The sequence below is a fragment of the Asparagus officinalis genome, chromosome 8, assembly GCF_001876935.1.
Source record: "Asparagus officinalis chromosome 8, Aspof.V1, whole genome shotgun sequence".
In the NCBI taxonomy this organism is placed as follows: Eukaryota; Viridiplantae; Streptophyta; class Magnoliopsida; order Asparagales; family Asparagaceae; genus Asparagus; species Asparagus officinalis.
Genome location: NC_033801.1, coordinates 11583561 through 11603105, shown reverse-complemented (window position 1 = coordinate 11603105; position 19545 = coordinate 11583561). Strand labels below are relative to the sequence as shown.

The 19545-nt window shown below is 37.9% G+C and overlaps 1 protein-coding gene across 1 annotated transcript in view; it reads right to left on the bottom strand.

The window, feature by feature from the left end:
• LOC109822786 overlaps positions 1 to 16435 on the bottom strand; it is a 45161-nt gene extending 28726 nt beyond the window's left edge. Inside the window, exons 1-14 of the mRNA XM_020389030.1 lie at positions 15643 to 16435; positions 11708 to 11852; positions 8978 to 9250; positions 8693 to 8860; positions 8381 to 8596; positions 7947 to 8041; positions 7683 to 7857; positions 5306 to 5718; positions 3123 to 3246; positions 1804 to 1902; positions 1661 to 1732; positions 1287 to 1424; positions 625 to 778; positions 172 to 539 (exon numbers count right to left, since the gene is read on the bottom strand). Of these exons, the coding sequence (XP_020244619.1) occupies positions 172 to 539; positions 625 to 778; positions 1287 to 1424; positions 1661 to 1732; positions 1804 to 1902; positions 3123 to 3246; positions 5306 to 5718; positions 7683 to 7857; positions 7947 to 8041; positions 8381 to 8596; positions 8693 to 8860; positions 8978 to 9250; positions 11708 to 11852; positions 15643 to 16316 (3114 nt within the window). The 5' untranslated portion in view covers positions 16317 to 16435. The remainder of the gene's footprint in view (positions 1 to 171; positions 540 to 624; positions 779 to 1286; positions 1425 to 1660; positions 1733 to 1803; positions 1903 to 3122; positions 3247 to 5305; positions 5719 to 7682; positions 7858 to 7946; positions 8042 to 8380; positions 8597 to 8692; positions 8861 to 8977; positions 9251 to 11707; positions 11853 to 15642) is intronic.

Here is a 19545-nt window from a genome sequence, read left to right as displayed (position 1 = left end):
TGTTACGTGTAAGTACTACATAATATGCAGGATAAGTGAATATACTCTTTTGTGCAGAATCAATGACATGTCAAAAGAAAATTTTAGAATATTTGCAAGCAGGAGCGATGGACTAGAAAATGACAAATAAATATAGGTGCATATGTGACAGAAAAAGTCCTAAGAACTTACATCTTTTGGCCGCTCGTATACAAGAGAGAAAAAGTTGAAATCATGAGTTGTGTCGATGCCATCAACTATGTCACCAATAGTTGCAATGTAGATTATAAAGGCTGAAAGGTATGTTGAAGGCTTGGATGTCAGGGGACCAAAGAATCTATTAGCAGGATCTTTCATGTCATGACTCATTAGCTCACAGTTATTTTCAGCGGCCACCTGATCTACGGGTTCTGGTTTGACGGATTTGAGTCCAAGCCCAAGAACAATACCCTTCTGATGACTTGAGAGAACTTTATTGTCATAACGGAGACCATCTCCCTTTACATAATTACTGTTTGCATCTTCATCAGCAAGGGCCCTTGCAAGATTATGAAGCTTGCCTAAAATGTAAAAGAGAGAGTTGATTAGAAAAAAAAAGAGTATATCTGAAAAATACCAGTGAGTTTCAAATGCAAGGACAATTACCACTTAAGAATTGTCGCTTTCCTTTATGAGCATCATCAATCATCTGATGTAAAATTACAAGAGCACGCTGTTTTTGTCCTTGTCTGCCATGGTCAGCTGCCAAAGGAACAGCCATTTCTTCAGCAAGCATCTCCCGGACAATGGGGCCTTTATCCTAATAAAGATGTCCACATACCAATAATAAGATTTAAAACGGTGATGATAACCCAATAAAGAAAGGATCTCAAGAAAAACATGACATGCTTTAAAAAGCTTCCAGAGCTCGCAGGATTTGGAGGTAAATTCATGTAGCAACTGGTACTTATTTGAAGATAAACTACTATAACCAACTATAAGAAATAGAGAACCACCATCACAGTAAAACAGGATCTTCGAATTAGGATTGGAGAATGAAAACAGGTAATCATTATCCATACATATCAATGAGTTTTGAAAATTAGATAAAGAAAATCGAAGAATTTCCAAGAAGCGTAGAATTACAGCAAATGAAACCAACCTATGTGAGAACAATATTCTTAGTTTCTATAATTTTTGCACAACCTTTTGGAATCTATTCGACAGATAATGACATCAAAGATCGGTTAAATAGACTAATACTATTTTACAAGAAAAAAAATTATTAATCCCGCAGCTATCTTAGTTGAGAAATGGAAAGAGCAAACCTCTTCCAGTAGGTCATGCAGGCGTTGAAGGATGTGTCTTGTCACAGAGATAATCACAACCTCTTGAATTTGACCCCAATAGGCAGAACCTAACTTCGGAGAGCTTCCTGGATAGATCTCAGATAACATACCCCTAGCCTGTGTGCAGTAAATACAGAAAAAAGGGAGTGAAGAGTATTAAGTGATCATCAAGGGACAAAAGTAGGCAAATAAAGCTGGAGAAACTGCGCATAGGAAGCTTTGGGTTGGTAGATTGTCACTGGAACAACCAGAGTTGATAAAATTTTATGTCATGTACTTCATGGCAGGGATTTAACTTTATGCATGCAAATATTTAAATGACCCAACAAAAAAGCACACAATTTTTTTCTTGCCTGTTCAAGAAGTAATCTGCACATATCCACAGATCTGGCAGATGTTGCGGCGACATCCATGCATAGAAGAATCTGACAAAAACAGATAAGCTTCATTATATCTATACAAATGCAGTACTTACAACAATAACATCAACACTTACAGCAGGCAAAGGACCAAGTTGAGAACGCAAAGATGTAAAATCTATTTCCTGGACAGCACTTGCAGACCCCCCTGCAGCACGAGAAACTGCATCCTCCACCTGGAAGGAACTGCTATGCATTTCACTTCTTATTGTGAACAAGTTAAACTTAAAATATTAAGCAGCATCTGTGGAAAGAAAATATATACTGATTCCTAAGCATATCGAACAAGGTCTAGGAGCGGCGTTGCAGAACTCAAGCAAATCGACCAAAGACTCAAGTTGCGTGCAAAGCAAAGTGGATTATCTATTAGAATGACCGTTAATGGAGTTTAACGGGTAGGAGTCTCAAAGAACTACAAAAAACTCCACGAGACAACGCACACACGAATGCACAGTCCACACTCAGACATGCACACACGCACCCACCCAACCCCACACACACCCGCATGCACACGCACTCTTAAAGTTCTTTTGTCATTCATCACATATTACAAAATGAAGAAGCAAATTAGAGAATTGGTTAGTTCAATCACGTAGAATGTTTTGAGACCTAACAAAAATTGGTCTGTAAGATTTTTAAGTGTACAGATCAAATACAAATATTTGAATCAACATTCTATGCTCATAATGTAGAACCCGTAGTACCATTTTTGACAATTTTGTAATTCTGATCTCTGGTTTGTAGGCACTTAAATGATGAGATTCAGAGCAACGCAGGTTCGACTCCCAGCGGCCAAGATTTTAAAAGCCGATTAAAAGAACAATGCCACTGCATAAGTCTAGGTTTCGGCCCATAAAAGGGGGGCTCAACATGCAGGGGCATGTTATATAATACTATAACCTTCAACACTCCCCACAACTTTGGAGGAGTTTATGTGCAGTGGAAGGGTCCTTAGACATTTATTATTCCTGCTTAGGATGCTACATATGACTATTTTTTTCTGTGGACCTCACTCCTTTATTTCAACTCCTTCCCGCTCTGTTTTCTTCATTTCTTCTTTTTTATCCTTCTCCTTACTCTCTTTCCCCCCTAACGTTTCACAATAGATATATAGCGGTATAAGTTTAAAATCATAGATCTAAATGAATACTTCTCTTAAAGCAATTTTCGGCATAGCATTGTTTACCCACTATCCAACTCCGGCAACTATGTTCTTTTTCCCCCGGCAACTATGTTCAGTAATAGAATACTTGCATACGATTATCTCACACAATAAGATAAATTATAAATTCCTTAAGTGCAACAATGAGAAACGTGCTGAAGTTTCAATAAATAATTCAAAGCATGAATGGTTAGATTCAGTAAAAGAAATGGAAGAAAATATTAGCAATTATACCGACGCCCTTCTAAAAGCACCAGCCACCCATTCTGCAAGTTCAAGTGCGGCTTTATCTTCTGCAGGTAAGGAAAATCTATGCACAGCCTCTTCTCCTATATCATATTTTGCCCTCTGCAGGCAACTGTGTAGAAAACAAAAGTAGTCAGAGAATCAAATTTACCCAGCTAGAAATCTATATCTCTCACAGTCTGTATGTATGTTGTTTTTTAATTAATCAAATATCGTAAAATAAATTAGTAAAGGTACACACTTCCATGTGATTAGAAGCTGGACGGAAAAATTAACAGGCCCCATTCAGCATTGCAAGAATGGTGAAACTTAAAGCATTCAATAAGACAAATTATAGTAGAAATGAACATGCAGATTGACACTCTTTGGACAGTTTATCACATAATCATGTCAAACAGGTTGTGCTCAGTGAATCAACTCACACACCCACAGTCCTAATGTTTCCACAAAGACCAATGTTATGAAGGTTTGGGAAACATTTGGTCAAGAAAAGTTATTTTGATTTGAGGGGAAAATCAGAGAAACTTAACGTCTAAGTGTATTACAATCATTTTTTAGAGTGAAGGTGAAAATTAAATTTAATGTTCTAAAATGTGAATGGCCCCACATCAGATGTAGGAGTCTGATATACAATAGCTCCTTTGGAATTAGAATTCATCCTAGCTAGCAATTTAGAGAAGGGAACTATAGAAAAACTCTTCAGTTAAATAGTCTCAGGATTGAGTAGTACTAGGATGGTGACCTCCTACAAAGTCCCTACTTGAGGCTGAGAAACAATATCAGAAACGACACCTGTCCGGATTATGAAGAAATAATTGGCAACGGGACCTAAGTTCACTTGGTGCATGGATGTGGCATGGCAGTCACAGAATCCAACATTGACGTGCAGATGGTGCAAAGTGACCTACTATATAGGGACATGTGGGGATTTGTCCTGAACTGGGAAGGACCATCTCCATATATTTGACATCTTTTTAGTTAGCCCCAGAAGATGAATTCCTGTAATGACATTCGGATAATCAAACATGGGATATGCTTCTAATGCACAAAATTAACCACAGCTAGCATTTTCAGAAGGAATCATGGAAGAACTTTGTAATTAAGTTTTGCTCGGGCATTACTAGGATGGTGAGCTCCTCAGAAGCCTATATACAGGTTGTGACTTGTGAGAACCACAATGTAACTTGAACATAGCTAGTCACATGGTACAATGAAAAAGATGTCTATTGAAAAGAACAATGTCTATCAGGTCTTTCTGATCATTCTCTTGATACCTGTTAGCTTCCTGCCACAGTGTTTATGTAATCTAGGATAGTGTTCCTTGATACCCTTGAACCGGGTAATGCTACAAATTTTTTCGGGAACGGCAGCACTATTTTACTGAAAACAAGCCAAAGCAGATATACGTACTAGATATTTGAAGGATATGGGTTGGTAGATAAGAATAAAAAAGTGTTTGATACATTGTTCAAAAGATCAAGAGTGTATGCTTAAAGGCACATCAGCATTCAGCAGGTAAGAGCTGCTAAAAATATGAAAATCAAACAGTAATAAAAGGAATTCCTTATATTATCACTGTATGTACGTAAAATGGTCTCATCTTCCCCAAGTTCAGTTGGTCATGTCTGTTCAGCAAATCATGCATACTCCTTAAACTGGTGATGGAACACTCTAGGCCATGCAAAAGAAGGGAACCTGAATGCTTATAGAGAAACTACCTCCCAAGATGGTTCATTATTGTTAAAAGTATAAATTATAACCCTCACTTTCACGACTTCAAAGTTGTAGTGCAGTGGACGGAGCCTTTAACATGGTACCAGAGCGACCCAGGTTCACAAATTTAAAGCGGTTTATTTGAGTCCTGGCTTCGGCCCAGAAAAGGTGCTCATCCTCCAGCGGATGTCTCTGGTAGTATAAAGTTGTAGTCCTCAGCCCCCATCACAACTTTAGAGTTGTGGTGCAGTGGAAGGAACCCTTTAAAAATTATGTTTGATGTTGCAAGACGATGAAAACAATGACCATACATTAGACTGGAGAAAAGTCAAAACAGAATAATATCTGATAGACATAGTCATATTAACTACCAGGTTTAAAGTGAAAAAAGGACCATGGACACAACCACGGATCATAAACAAGGGATAAAGTAAAATACAAGTTACCCATAAACTCACAGGTTTAACAACTTAGAAGGAGCGGCACGCAATATGACCAATGCTTCCTTCCAACTCCATGGGCGTTCAGACAGAGGTTGAAGACGCTCGAGAATAGACAATCGCCATTCCCAGTCTTCAATAAAATGTTTGGCATGAGAAAGTCTCCATTCCAAGGCCTGCCTTCGCGCAGCTCCTGTATCAGTATTCAACAACTGCTCCATTTCAAGTTCCGCTGATGGCAGATTGTGATGCAATATATCAAGTAGCATCCCAGTAAAGGAGATTACTATCTTGATTCCCCCTTCATTGGCACCACTTATATTAGGCAGCTCCCTGGAGATCAAGTGACTTTTGTTTGGGGCCACAAGTGATGCATCAATAGATATATCATCCATATGCAGCAGTGAGGTAATGATGCTAACCACGAAGATCTGTATCCAAGAATAAATAGACAGCAGAATTGAAGCAAACTGATATGAATAAAAACATGACTTCATTCTTACAAAAATAATCTAGATTAACAAATCATAAACAAAGATACAAATAAAATTATTGAAAGGAAGAGCTTGGATGTAATGACAACAATAACAGAAAAAGCACATCAGCAACGAGGAAACAGTATAAGTTGGGCATGAACATGAAAGAAGCCAAACTTCAAGGAATCAGTCACCTTTATAAACTCAGTAGTAACTCTCAAAACAAATTATATACTTTGGCAAACTAGCACTTTCACTTTGACATTATGCTAGATTTCCTTGTTATTCTCTTCTTTCCTGGCCCTTTAAACACGTGTCCCGCTTACTGATACGTCCTTCCTGGACCCCATCACGGCCACGTACAACCAACATTTATCCTTAGATGCAACAAACCCAGGTCAGCTATAATATAACCTTAGAAGCTTTCTTTTCCCAGTTTTATGACACTTTTACTTTAGTTTTTCCCCCTCTAGGATGATCATCTTCTATACATCCGCCTATGGCATGATCCATTGTGAACCTTGCAATTAGATTTAACAATTCTGCTTTAGCCTCAAGAGAATCACATTAATCATACTCAGAAGTCAGCTCCTCAACTCCTGATCCACATGACAAAAGAAGCACAAGGATCAAATTAGTACGGCGAAAACATAGCAGCAGTATCCACACCTCACCACTAGAGGGGAGAAAACCAAAAGCTGCAAGGAAGAATCTGGAAATACATGCAGCACCTCCAGACATGGCCTCAATGAGAAGAAATGACAATTTCATCGAATAGACCAAAATTTTTGGAGCAAGGCTTGATAGTAGTGATATATAAGGTCCAACAAAATTCCAACATGGAGACCAGGTTATGGCACATACTGACCACTAGATTTAGAATTAATAGTTCTTACTTCATTCACACATTTCACAGCTTTCTCCTTCAAAAGTATGTTAACCTCAGTTAAAACTACTGTGTTCCAGACTTCAGCTCCATGTTACAGCAAAAGGCATGTTAACTTCAATTAAAACTATTGCGTTCCAGACTTTCGCTCGATGTTACAGCAAAGGGCTCAGTGTCCAGGGGATATTAAAGTCCAACTGACCAGGATGAAACCAAAGCCACAGTCAACCTCACCTAAGTACCCCAATGAATTATGCTCTAGCTTGAGGTGCTATCCGCCAAGCCACTCCCAAGCCCATGTCAACAATCCTTCTCTCATTCACTCAACATAAGGAAGCTATTTCCTTCAACAGTCATTGACAAACAACGCATTTGATTATATCAACACATCATTATTCGTCCTATACACGCTACTAAACAGAATGCAATGCTCCCAGTCAAAACCTTCCATGGGCAACGTACAACTACAGCATACTCTTCCAGCTAATCTAACACCACTTTTCTACAGTTTCAGGCGTCCAACAAATAACTTGTAGGGACTTGGGGGCACGTCCCCTAGATTTCGACAACTCAAACAAACCGGCATCAGGAAAAGAATTCTAATAACCCCTCTATGTTCCACACGTAGTGGAGCTGCAATGCACCAGAAGTCTGCTCTACTGCCACAGGTATCAGCGAAGTTCAACCCTTTACAGTAATATAATCAACTTTCACCCCTTAACCAACCACCAGAAGAAACAGTCTTAAAGCTAAGTGATATCAATAACAAACGAATGAGCACTACCAATGGATGAATCCACAAGAAGTACATCTTTTGACCAAGGATGGAGCTTGGGGGACAAATATAACTTGTGAACAGAGCATCAGAAATTATATTATACTGAAAATATAACTTATGATCTATCTGCAGAATAAATGTGTTTTATAACAAAAGGATGGAAATTCTATAAACCAATAAAGTAATGTAAAAATAATGGTTGCAGAATTATAAGACTATGAGCAAAGAGTATCAGCAGTTCATGATCAATCTAACCTTGCGAGGAATACTACTCATAGCATCCATGTGAATCTGCAAGTCTTTCAAATACGATATAGCCAAATGGGGTTGGGATTCATGTTCATTCCCCATACACTTTTCCAGGGCTCCTAATGCAAAAGCAGCTGATTCAAGAGCATACCGCATGTGCATTAGCTCTATATCCTGCATCCTGTCGAAAGCATCGCCATGGCTTAGAAATTGCATAGAAACAAATATCAGAACACAAGGAAACCATACATAAATATACATGAGTACTACCTTTTCCAGGCTGCAGATGTAGAAGCAATTGGTTGTAAACTGATAAGCTCAATGGCGTCCTGGAATTTGATTCCTGGAACAACATCAAACAGGACCTACAAGAGAACCAGCAGGCCAGAATCAATGAGCAACAACTCCTCATAAGCACTTATATTGAAAAAATATTTTCTTCTCATAAAAAGTATGCAGCAAAAAGCTATTAAGTATAAACACGCAGCTCGGATTGCTAGCTCATGAGATGACCACAAAAGACGTGTAGATATAGATTCAAATGAGGAAGCTTAGATAATGAGAAATTATATTTCAAGTCAACAGGGAAGAAGTTTCAAATGCTAGCTTATGTGTCCATATCCATCTAGCATTCGTTGGAAACAGTTACAGGAAATAATTTTATAGTCAATAAAAAGTTCAATTATTCAAAGTAACATACTCACCCGCACAGGAGTTTGAACAGCTAATCGTTCAAGAATGAAGTTCTCTACAAAAGGGTCTAAATCCTCGGTGTCTTTCTCATTTTCAGAATGCTCCATTTGGCGAAATAGCAGAGAACGTTTCGAATTCCAAGATCTGCCAGAATTCACACAAGCAACAAAGCGAGCAAGATCAAGGCGAAAGCATAGGAGGTCGCAGAGATACTCCACACACGATGCCTGCCAAGAAAAGTTAATGGCTATCATTCATGCCAGGCAAAGAAGAACAGTAATATACCCAAGAAGCTAGAACAAAAATATCCGAACGAGAAGTACCTCATCAGTTTCCTTGCCGTACACAGAATATTCTTCCAGCCTCAGTACCTGTGATTTACTCGTCCACAAAAGCTGCATTAAATTTCTTCTTATTACTGTCTTACCAGACAACAGATCCCAACCCAAGACAGCTACTAGAGGCTGAAGAAGGGGGAAAAGAGAGAGGACCTACACCAGATCAGTTTCCATCACCAAGTGTTAGAACAAGTGATGTCCTATAATAAAACCCATGTAAGGAACCATCAAAGTTTACAAGAACCAGCTTTAATACGAATCACCACATACATCACTAGCTTCTTGAAGCTGTTCCCTCCTAATTGCAGACAAAGCGGCATCCATCACACATTCCAGGAAGTGAACACCAGAAATTCGTGCATAATGGTACAGTTCTTTCATGCAGGATCTCATTGCAATGCTTCTGTAAGATGGATCATCAACATTTGCTTTGTCCCCTGAGTGTAACACTTGTAAATACTTTTGAAGGGGAAGAGGATAAAAGTGAGAATCAGAAACTTTGTGCTGTTCTATTTCATCAGAGAGCACTTCATCTTGAATAACCTATAAAATATAATTAAAAAAGAATTTCAATATAAAAATGCATACTCTACAACAGCTTGATGATCAGAATTTTAAATATAAGATGGCATGACCTTTTATTCCTTGAACATTAAAAGAACCAACAACTGTATTAATGCTGCTTAATATGGAAGCCACTACAACCACAAGAAACCCCCATTCCCTTTTACACATGGTATAAGGCAGATTAGCATGTTTGAGTGCTTTATAAATAAGAGCTAGATACATATAATTAATGCAGTTAAACCTATGCAATATGTGATTTGCCAACTACAGCAGGTTATAGAAAGTAAATAGGCAGATGATCTACAACACCAGATATGTGATTCTAAGCATCAAGTTCCTAAATATAAAAAGTTGAAGCCCGAACAAATTACACAGGATATATCCTCAGAGAGCCTACAACTGAAATTACTAAAATAAGAAGATCTGAAATTTAATAATGATTAACGAAAACAACAAAACTAGTGCTACTAGCTGAAGCCAAATATTACTTCTAAATGTATGGATTGTTCCCACCACAGGAAAACCTCAGGTATGAGTTCCATATCATCGCTCATGGAAAAAAGTTAAGTTCTCTTATTATTGTGTTTATCTACCTAAATACAATATGGAAGTCCCAACATCAATCATCGTGCTGGAGCAAACTATGGCTGCAAAATCACTTAAGCCCATGCTTCAGCTTTCTTCCGCTTTAGATGCCTCTCATGAAACAAGATTTAGAAGATTTTAGTGTTGAATCATGAATGTGTCATCTTCTCATATTGATGTTTATTACTATCATAAATATTTAGCGTTAATTCTTAATAGACTGAGTCATGTAACTACTTAATATCGGGCTTTCCCCACTTTTTTATTACTTTCTACTTTTTCAGTAAAATCATGGATGTGTGGTGCTTTTTGCCTCAATAGTCAACACTAAAATCACTTAAGCCCATGCTTCAGCTTTCTTCCGCTTTAGATGCCTCTCATGAAACAAGATTTAGAAGATTTTAGTGTTGAATCATGAATGTGTCATCTTCTCATATTGATGTTTATTACTATCATAAATATTTAGCGTTAATTCTTAATAGACTGAGTCATGTAACTACTTAATATCGGGCTTTCCCCACTTTTTTATTACTTTCTACTTTTTCAGTAAAATCATGGATGTGTGGTGCTTTTTGCCTCAATAGCCATTGAACGATGAGCCCTGCCTTGCCAATTTGTTCATGCTTCCGATTTTCACAATATTGAGCCAAACTAATAGCAAGCTGGCCTATTCATATGATAACTCATGAAAAATATGAAACAAGTGCAATAACAACAACAACAATAACAACCATGCATTTATCCCAAATGTTTGGGGTCGGCTATATGAATCCTATTTTTCCATTCCATTCTGTTATGGGTCATCTCCTCCGTTAAGTTAGTCTTATTCATATCTTTCTTAATTGCTTCTAATCGAGTCATTCTAGGTCTACATCTAGATCTCGTAGCCCCATTAACTCTAATATTATCTATATTCCTGATCGGTGCATTAAAGGGTCTCCATTGTATATGATCAAACCATCTTAATCTATTCTCTCTCGTTTCATCCTTAATAGGCGCAACCTCTAATTTACTAAGGATGCACTCATTTCCTATCCTATCTTTTAATGTATACCCACAAGACCATTGCAACATTCTCATTTCTGCTACACTCATTTTTTGAACATGTTGGTTTTTAATTGCCCAGCACTCTAACCCATAAAACATAGTTAGTCTTATAACCGTCCTATAGAATTTTTTCTTTAGTTTCATTGGTATTCTACGATCGCATAAGACTCCCGAAGCACTCCCCCATTTCAACCACCCCGATTTGATTCTATGCACAACATCATCCTCTATCTCACAGTCATGCCTAATGATTGATCCTAAATAGCAAAAATGATTAGTTTTAGGTATTTCTTAGCCATCAATATGTACCATAGGCTCTCTTCCTTTCCTAGTTTTACTAAAAATGCACTCCATATATTCTGTTTTTTTCTACTAATTCTAAAATCTTTAGATTCAAGAGCTTGTCTCCATCTTCCTACTTTAGAAATAATGCCTCTTAAACACAGTGCAATACAATTGCAAATTAGAACTTCGTAAAATAAAGCTTTACGAGTACCAAATTTAAGCAAAATCTATTCAATTTTAATTGAAAAGAAAACTAACTATAAACAAAAAGAGGTTGTATAAAAACTGGGGAGGCTTATGTCATGACCTGTTTCTATTAAAATTAGATGAAAGAGATGGTATCAAGAACTATAAAATCAGTAGATGAAAGAGATGGTATCAAGATACACTGATGCGCATTAGCATATTGTGAAAACACCCAAAAAATGCATAGAATTACATCAACAAGAATCATGTCTAGAAAGATGGCTAAAATCTAAGCTAAAATTAAATAATCAATCACAAGATATTCATCACCTGAATTGTCTGCACGATTTGTGGGCAACTCGATGAAAGAGCTTCGGCATAAATCAACATAATATTATTTCGAAAGTCCTCCCAGTTTTTTGTATAACATGCACTTTGCAGCCAGACCATCTTGATAGCATCTTGCATAACCATCCTACAAATAATACAACTTATAAATTCTATAATTATCCAAAGGCCTAATAGAATAGGTTGTCAAATTACCAGATTCTACACTTGTTAAAAACAAATATTTGACAGCGACAAACTGTCAAAAAGTAAAAAAGTAGTCTGATTGTACTATAAAGTTCTAATATATGTGATATGCAACTAGTTTCTAACATCCAAAACACAGCCACTTACTCAGCGGTGTCCCCCAAATACAGCACTACGTGGAATACTAAAGCTGAGTAAAAGTGGAGAGAGAGTCGAGACTACAAATATTAAATCTGAACTCAAAATGGAAAAAGGGATGCATCGTTAAAAAATAGTAGATTATATACATGTCACATGGGACTGGAACTTAACCCAGATGTTCAAAAATGAAAGGGAACATAAGGTGCTTCACACCTGCAATGCTCAACCACAAAATGAGGAGTAGCAGATTGCAATCATAAAGGTTGTGATCAGAACTGTGTCAATTTACAATTCAAACTGATAGCTATAGCAAAGGAAGTGATGTTGTGAATTAGCAAAGAATGGTAGCGGAAGTTATAGAAGTGATGCCAACCACATACCCACAGGAGTGGCATACAGTAATACTGACGCATTGTGCCCAATATTCACAGTGGCCAAACATATAATGGGTAACATAAATGATATTCAACATATTACAGGTGCTACGGCTTAAAATGATGGAACCAAGAAGTAGATTCGACAGGTACCTCTCACTCGCCGATGGTGGTCTTAAATTAAAGAATAACATCAATTTGTAGTATGCCTAGCTATTTTCATTGTTCACAAGGACCGAAACTATATGAATTTTAAGAATGCTGTTACAGCATCATAAACTGTAGGTCATCGTCCCAAGCTTTCAGAAAGCTTCACGTTTATCTTAGGTTTAGAAGATTACTATGGATTTGTGAAAAATAGACAAGGAATATTGATGATTCCATCATGCTAGAGCTAGGATTAGAGAGAACTCATATTACCACATGTAGAGGCCCACATACATGCATCTAAAGAAAATAGGATGTCAGTCTCTTGCTTATGCAATTGCTTGGAGAACATTTATCATCTTAACTTGTAATGTAGACTTCGTCCAGCCTAGAAGAATAGCCCATGTGCTAGCATAAGCTGAGATAGTATGGCTGCATAAATCTTTACGTTCCAACTAACCTCTTCCCTAGGGTGTCCATTCGGGCCCAAGGCCCAGACCTGGCCGGGTATCCGACCCGGACCCGGTCGGGCCTGAACCCGGCCCGGCCCCAGGACAGGCCTGGAAAACCCGGGCCGACCGGGCTCCTGACCCGGGTTGTCTTGGTGAAGCCCGGGCACCAGGCCGCAGCGCCGGTTATTATATATATATATATATATATATATATATATATATATATATATATATATATAATATATATATATATATAATATATAATCTATATTTTTTATATATAATTATATTATTTTGATATGGTCATTAATGTGTATATCGTGTGTGTGTGATTTTTTTGAGGAAAAATGGTCATAGCTTTATAGAATCATAGTCCTAAGTGTATACAATTGTATGTATTTAAGTACGCAAGTATATATATATACACACTCTTAGCATGGTATAGATACTAAGATATAAAGAATATAAATATATATAATGTAGTTATAAGCATATATAAGTGGGCATAAGTATAATTATATATAAGTAGATATTGCATCTAGTATATTATAAAGAGTATATCATAGTAAAGTACTGTATAATTGTACTTAAAATAAGCATAATGTTAGTATGTAACAAATACATATATATAATATATATTTATGTGATTCTCTCTCTCTCTCCTCTCCCTCAAGTTATAACTTATAAGTATATACAATATAATTTACATATAATATATGTATATATAATATATAGTTGTATATAATATATACTTCCCTCCCTCCCTCGCTCACTCCCTCCCTCAGCAGTGGTATTGATGGCTAAGATATAAGAATATAAATATATATAATGTAGTTATAAGTATACTTATATGTGTATATTATAGAATTACAGTTATATAAGTATATATAAGTGCATAAGTATAATTATATATAAATATATTGCATCTAGTATATATAAAAGTATATGATATAAGTAAACTGTATAATTGTACTTAAATAAGCATAATGTAAGTATGTAACAAATACATATATAACTATATAATACGTATTTATAAATAATTAATATATATTTATGTGATTCTCTCTCTCTCATGTTATAACTTATAAGTATATACAATATATTTACATATAATATATGTATATATAATATATAGCTATATAATAATTTACAAGTATATACTAATACATACTTATATAAACATAATAAGATTAATCTAATTTTTAGCATTTTTATCCAAAAAAACAAAAAGAAAACAATCGGGCCGGCCCGGTGCCCGGCCCGGGCCCAAGCCCGGGCCCGGGTCCGGATCACGGGTTTTTCCTAGCCCGGACCTGGTTTTCCGGGCCGTGCCGGGCCGTGCTGGCCTTGTTGGACAGGGCTACTCTTCCCTGCTATGTTGTCTGGACTTAAATTCTGGACAAACTAGTGGAGGCTTAAAGTATAGCTGTTCTGATTGATCAGTTCTTGGTTAAAGCTTCTAGAGTTTAGTCTATACCTCCCATATGACAATGACAATGCTAGACATGAAGACAACAGAGGATGTTACAGAAGATAAGGTGGCAAAAGAGGATGAGGGGAAAATACAACTATAGAAAAGCTGTGAGCACCTTTCCAAGAGAAAAATAACTATATTTCCTTATAAAGTTTCCCCAATTAAATCTTACTACGACATCTAATTTGGCAGCATGAGAAGGAAAGGAAATTCCTTTTCAGAGAGAATAAATTTCAACTCATTAAGCTAAAAGTTTAATGATTATCCATGACTTCATCCTAACATACCATCTGTGGAAACAACCCATAGTTAAGCCACTATAGTATTAATATCAGACCAGAACTCTTCGAATAGATACAAAAAAAACCTAGAAACATGAAAATAAATAAAAATAATATAAAAAAACTACTCAACTCAAGATCCTATTAAGCTCAAATTAGTTTAAAATCAAATTGCAACCATAGTATGCCAATTATCATGTAAGCAACTACAAACTAACCAAGCAAGCAGGACCATAGACATTTGCCTACAATGGGAGACCCATGACATCAAGAAGCGCCACAAAAAGATTTGCAGGACATGTATATTTTGATATCCTGCATAATTGCAGATGAGAGCATTTTCTTTAAAAGCTTGTCACTCTTGCCAGCATATTTCATCTTCTAGAAATTTTGCATGACTTCTTACATTAATGTACTATTTGGTTTGTCTGTGACACAATATCATCTGATTGGACGTTTAAATTCCTCTAGGACAGGCATTGATTTTCTCATGGTCCTTGGACATATGGTTAAATGTTTCCATTCACATGGACGACCTTTGTGATAAAGGAGTGTTAGTTACTCAAAGCAGTGAGATAGGAATTATCTACAAAAACCACATAAAAGATATTCACCTTCAATTGTGAGATATGAATTATCTACAAAAACCACATAAAAGATAGGAATTATCTACAAAAACCACATAAAAGATATTCGCCTTCAATTGTGAAGTATAAGTTCATCTAGTAGCAATAAATGTCTAAACTAATTCAAACCCAGTCATTCCCATATTAGAGCCGCTACAAAGTCTTATGCCAAATAAATTCAACAGCTAAATAAAGAGTGCAATAAAAGTTTAAATACTTTCCGGAAAGAAACTCACTTGTACTCAGTCTCCTCTACTCCATAACCTTGGTGAAAAAATCGAATATGAGAAACAGCTCCCACCCAATCATCTGCCTTCAACTTCTCCTTCAAAGCATCCAAATGCGCCAACTGCACGTTCTTTTGTAACCTGACAAGCACATCAAGCCCATCTAAACTCGAACTCGACTCTGACAACAACTGAACCTGTTGCTGTATGTTCCCACAAATCGAATCGAAAATCTCACAGCTTTCAAGAATCAAATTCCACAAACTCCTGAATTCATCATCAATGACCACAGTACCGCCCTCATCATCACCCCTCAACTTCTTCAAAGCAAAATCTAAGATCTTATTCAGGACATCCACATCCTGCCCCGAGGATTTCGACAACACGAGTTGAATTAAGAGCAGAAACTCAACTCTCAACCTCAAAACCTCGGGGTCGATGCCCGCGGCATCGAATTTGAGGAGCTCGAGGGCGGAGAGCCAAGCGAGGTGCGAAGGGGAGCTGCAGGAGTCGGAGAAGAGAACGCCATCGATCCTTCCGCCTTCGAGGACGATCCTGCGGAGGATCGAGAGGGCGAGGTCTCGATCTCGCTTGCGGAGGCTGAGGAGGAGAGCTCGGAGAGGCTCGACGAGGAAGAGGTGGTTGGCGATTACTCGGGAGAGGAGCTCGATCTCCCTCTCCATTTTCTGATGCTTCGATTGGAGGACGGGGTGATGGTTAGGGTTTTGGGCCGAAGGAGAAGCTCATCGGATTATTATTACTTTTTTAATCTTTTTCGTTTTCCTTTTTTTTTCCCTGTTTTTCTCAGGAACAAATTTTCACTGTAGCCTGGTTTTAAATTTTTATTATCAAAATCGACTGTGTATCGTTTTATTTACTGAAATCGACCGGTTTTCTCGCCACGTCAGCGTCGTGGCGAGAAAGCTGGTCGATTAATTTTTAATCGTCTTCGTAAACAGTCGGGGTTGGCAACCCCGACTGTTTAGTTCAGCGCCCGCTAACAGCTTCACTAAATGGTCGGGGTTCCCAACCCCGACCATTTCGTAACAGACCTATTTCGAAATGGTCGGGGTTCCCAACCACGACCATTTAGCAGAGCCCAGCGCTAGCTGGGCTGAACCACGGCAACCCCGACCATTTAGCAGAGCCCAGCAAGCATCAGCGACGAAATGGTCGGGGTTGCCAACCCCGACCATTTTGCAGACCCCATTCCAGCCCACATTTACTTGGAAAACTCATACTTCCTGTAGTACAAAATGTAATCACAAATAACACATGCTAAAATGCAATCATACTCCTGTTATCAATTCACAATACAATCACAAACACAAATATAATACGTACAATTCATATTCGCAAACTTAACATTATATCAAATCCATCGCAACACAAACAACATATCAAGTCCAAATTGCAACTCACCATCGCAACTCCTATCAAGTCCATCGAAACTTAAACACAAACAACATATCAAGTCCAAATTGCAACTCAAACGCAAACATCCTATCAAGTCCATCAAAACTTAACAAATATCAACAACGCCATTTCCCCTCCCTCTTCCTCTCCCTCTCCCTCTCCCTCTCCCTCTTCTTCCTCTCCCCCTTCCTCGATCACCTTCGACGTGAGCTCGGATAAGTTCCTCGTCCGGTTGTGTGTGAAGTTGGGAGTGCATGACATCCGCGTCGTCTCGAACCGCCTGTGAACATCCGGCCTGAGTCTGCTGTGAGCCGCCAGCTTCATCATGCGCACAGCTTGATCCCGCCCCCGTGTGTCCTCGTCGACGTCGCCGCCCGAACTCAATTGGTCGCTCCTCCCGTCCATCACGGCGTGCGTGACGCGTCCTCTGAAGAGCCGACCGTATCTTTTTTATCATTCGAAGGAACATGTTCCTCGGCTCCTGCTCGGTAGTCGTGCGCAATGCGTCATGTGCCATAGTAGAAAGCTCTTCGAGCTCTTGTACCTATAAAATAAAAACCGAAAGAAAATTATTATCAAGTGGATGGTGAGAAAATAAAACTCAGAAAATAATTGTATATTTTTCTTATACACTTACCAACTCTCTCTCGACTGGGCCTCTTGGTATGTACTCCTTCGGGGCTTTGTTTTCCTGAAATATCCACCAGCGAGTAATATCCACCGGCGAGGTGAATTGATGAACTCCCGGATCGATCTCTTTGGTTATGAGTTTGTATTCAGATCCAGGATTACTTCTTTTGATCGCATCAAGATATTGAGGTAGCGTCGAGTAAGACTTGTGCCAATCACCAAATATTTTTGTCATCGCAATTCTCCTTGCATTCCATGCTTTAATATACGAGATTTTAATGAACTTGGTATCAAGCACTTTCTCAATTATATTATCGGGCGTTAGATCAAGCTTCTTCCTTAATTTTGGCATAATCAACCGCGCTATGTAAGAGGCAGATGCACCACTGTGATCTTGCTCTAATATTGGATTGACACATGTGTGAACACCGCAGTATTCACTGATCCTAAATTGAAAATTGTGTTTCTTTCCTGCAAATGCATATAACTTCCAAGGACATGAGTAATCAGCTTCATTTCCCTCGGTCAGACCTGTTCTTCGTGTGTTCATAAAACATATTGCATCATAACTTGTGCGATTGCTTTTAACTTGCTTGAACTTAAAATTCTTTTCGAAAGAGTATTCACGAATAGCATCAACCAATTGGTCTTTAGTCTCGAATAAATCACCAACTTTAAAGGGGGCGTCATCATCTCCTCTACGAATTGAACTTTCACCGATGCACATATCTTTTACTGTGGAAGAACGAATCCACTCATCATCTTCAAACTCGTCGGGGGGTGGTTCTTCGTACTCAACATAGTCATTATTAACGTAAGCCTCATCAGGCCATTCCGGATTATCTTCGACATCTTGGGTAACAAATTGCATGCTATCAACTGGTGCACTATATTGTTCTTCACCTCCCGAGTCATTGCTTCTTTCATCCTCTTCGATTGATGCCCTACTTAACGGCCCCATATTTCCATAAGAGACTTCGTTATTCATGACATTTGACGTTCCACCGAATTGAGCCCGCTCCATTTCACTCGAAGAAGAAAGAAACCCATCGGAATGAACTCCCATATCTAACATGCGTGAGAATTCTCCTGGAGGTTTGAATATTTGGCACGGATTATGTGGTAACTTTTCAATAAACAATTCTACCGTTTGTTGCGACTTGCCCAATTTAAACATAATACTCATATGATAATCGTTCGAGATCTCCACTGCGGATGTTCTATCAATAGCTATGGGCCAATTGCATATAATTTTCAGTCGGTATTCTCGTGGGTCAATTTCCGTAACTCGGTGTAATTCCATAACCAAGTCGTAGTAACTATATGATTCCGAGATCATTAATGGCGTCGTTACCCCTCCGACGTACATTGGCATATTATTCATCCCATAATTAATTTGCCCACCATAAGAACAAACAATAAACATCATATTGTTCAACCTATTCAAAAGAAAATTATATCATTTAAATATAAAAAATTAAATTAATATGCAAATAATCTCACATAATTTCAACCAAAAACCCTAATTCCCAAATTGTAAATCCTAAACCCTAAAATTGAACAATTGAACATTATATGCCCTAAAAGTTAATTACATCGATAATAATCATCATACAAACGAATTTCACAGATAAATCTAGCCCACGAAATTCATTTATGAATGAAAACCCTAGCAAATTATTTTTAAGAAAAAAATCCTACATTTCTACAAGTTAAAAGAGGAGAGGAGTAGAAGAAATTACCAATATACGTTTAAGATAACTTTTGATTTGAAGTTCCGCCGAAGAAATGAGCTCAAAATTGAGATCTGAAGCACGCGTTTTGGGAGAACAGACGGAAGAGAGAAGAGGGAGGCGGAGAAATGAG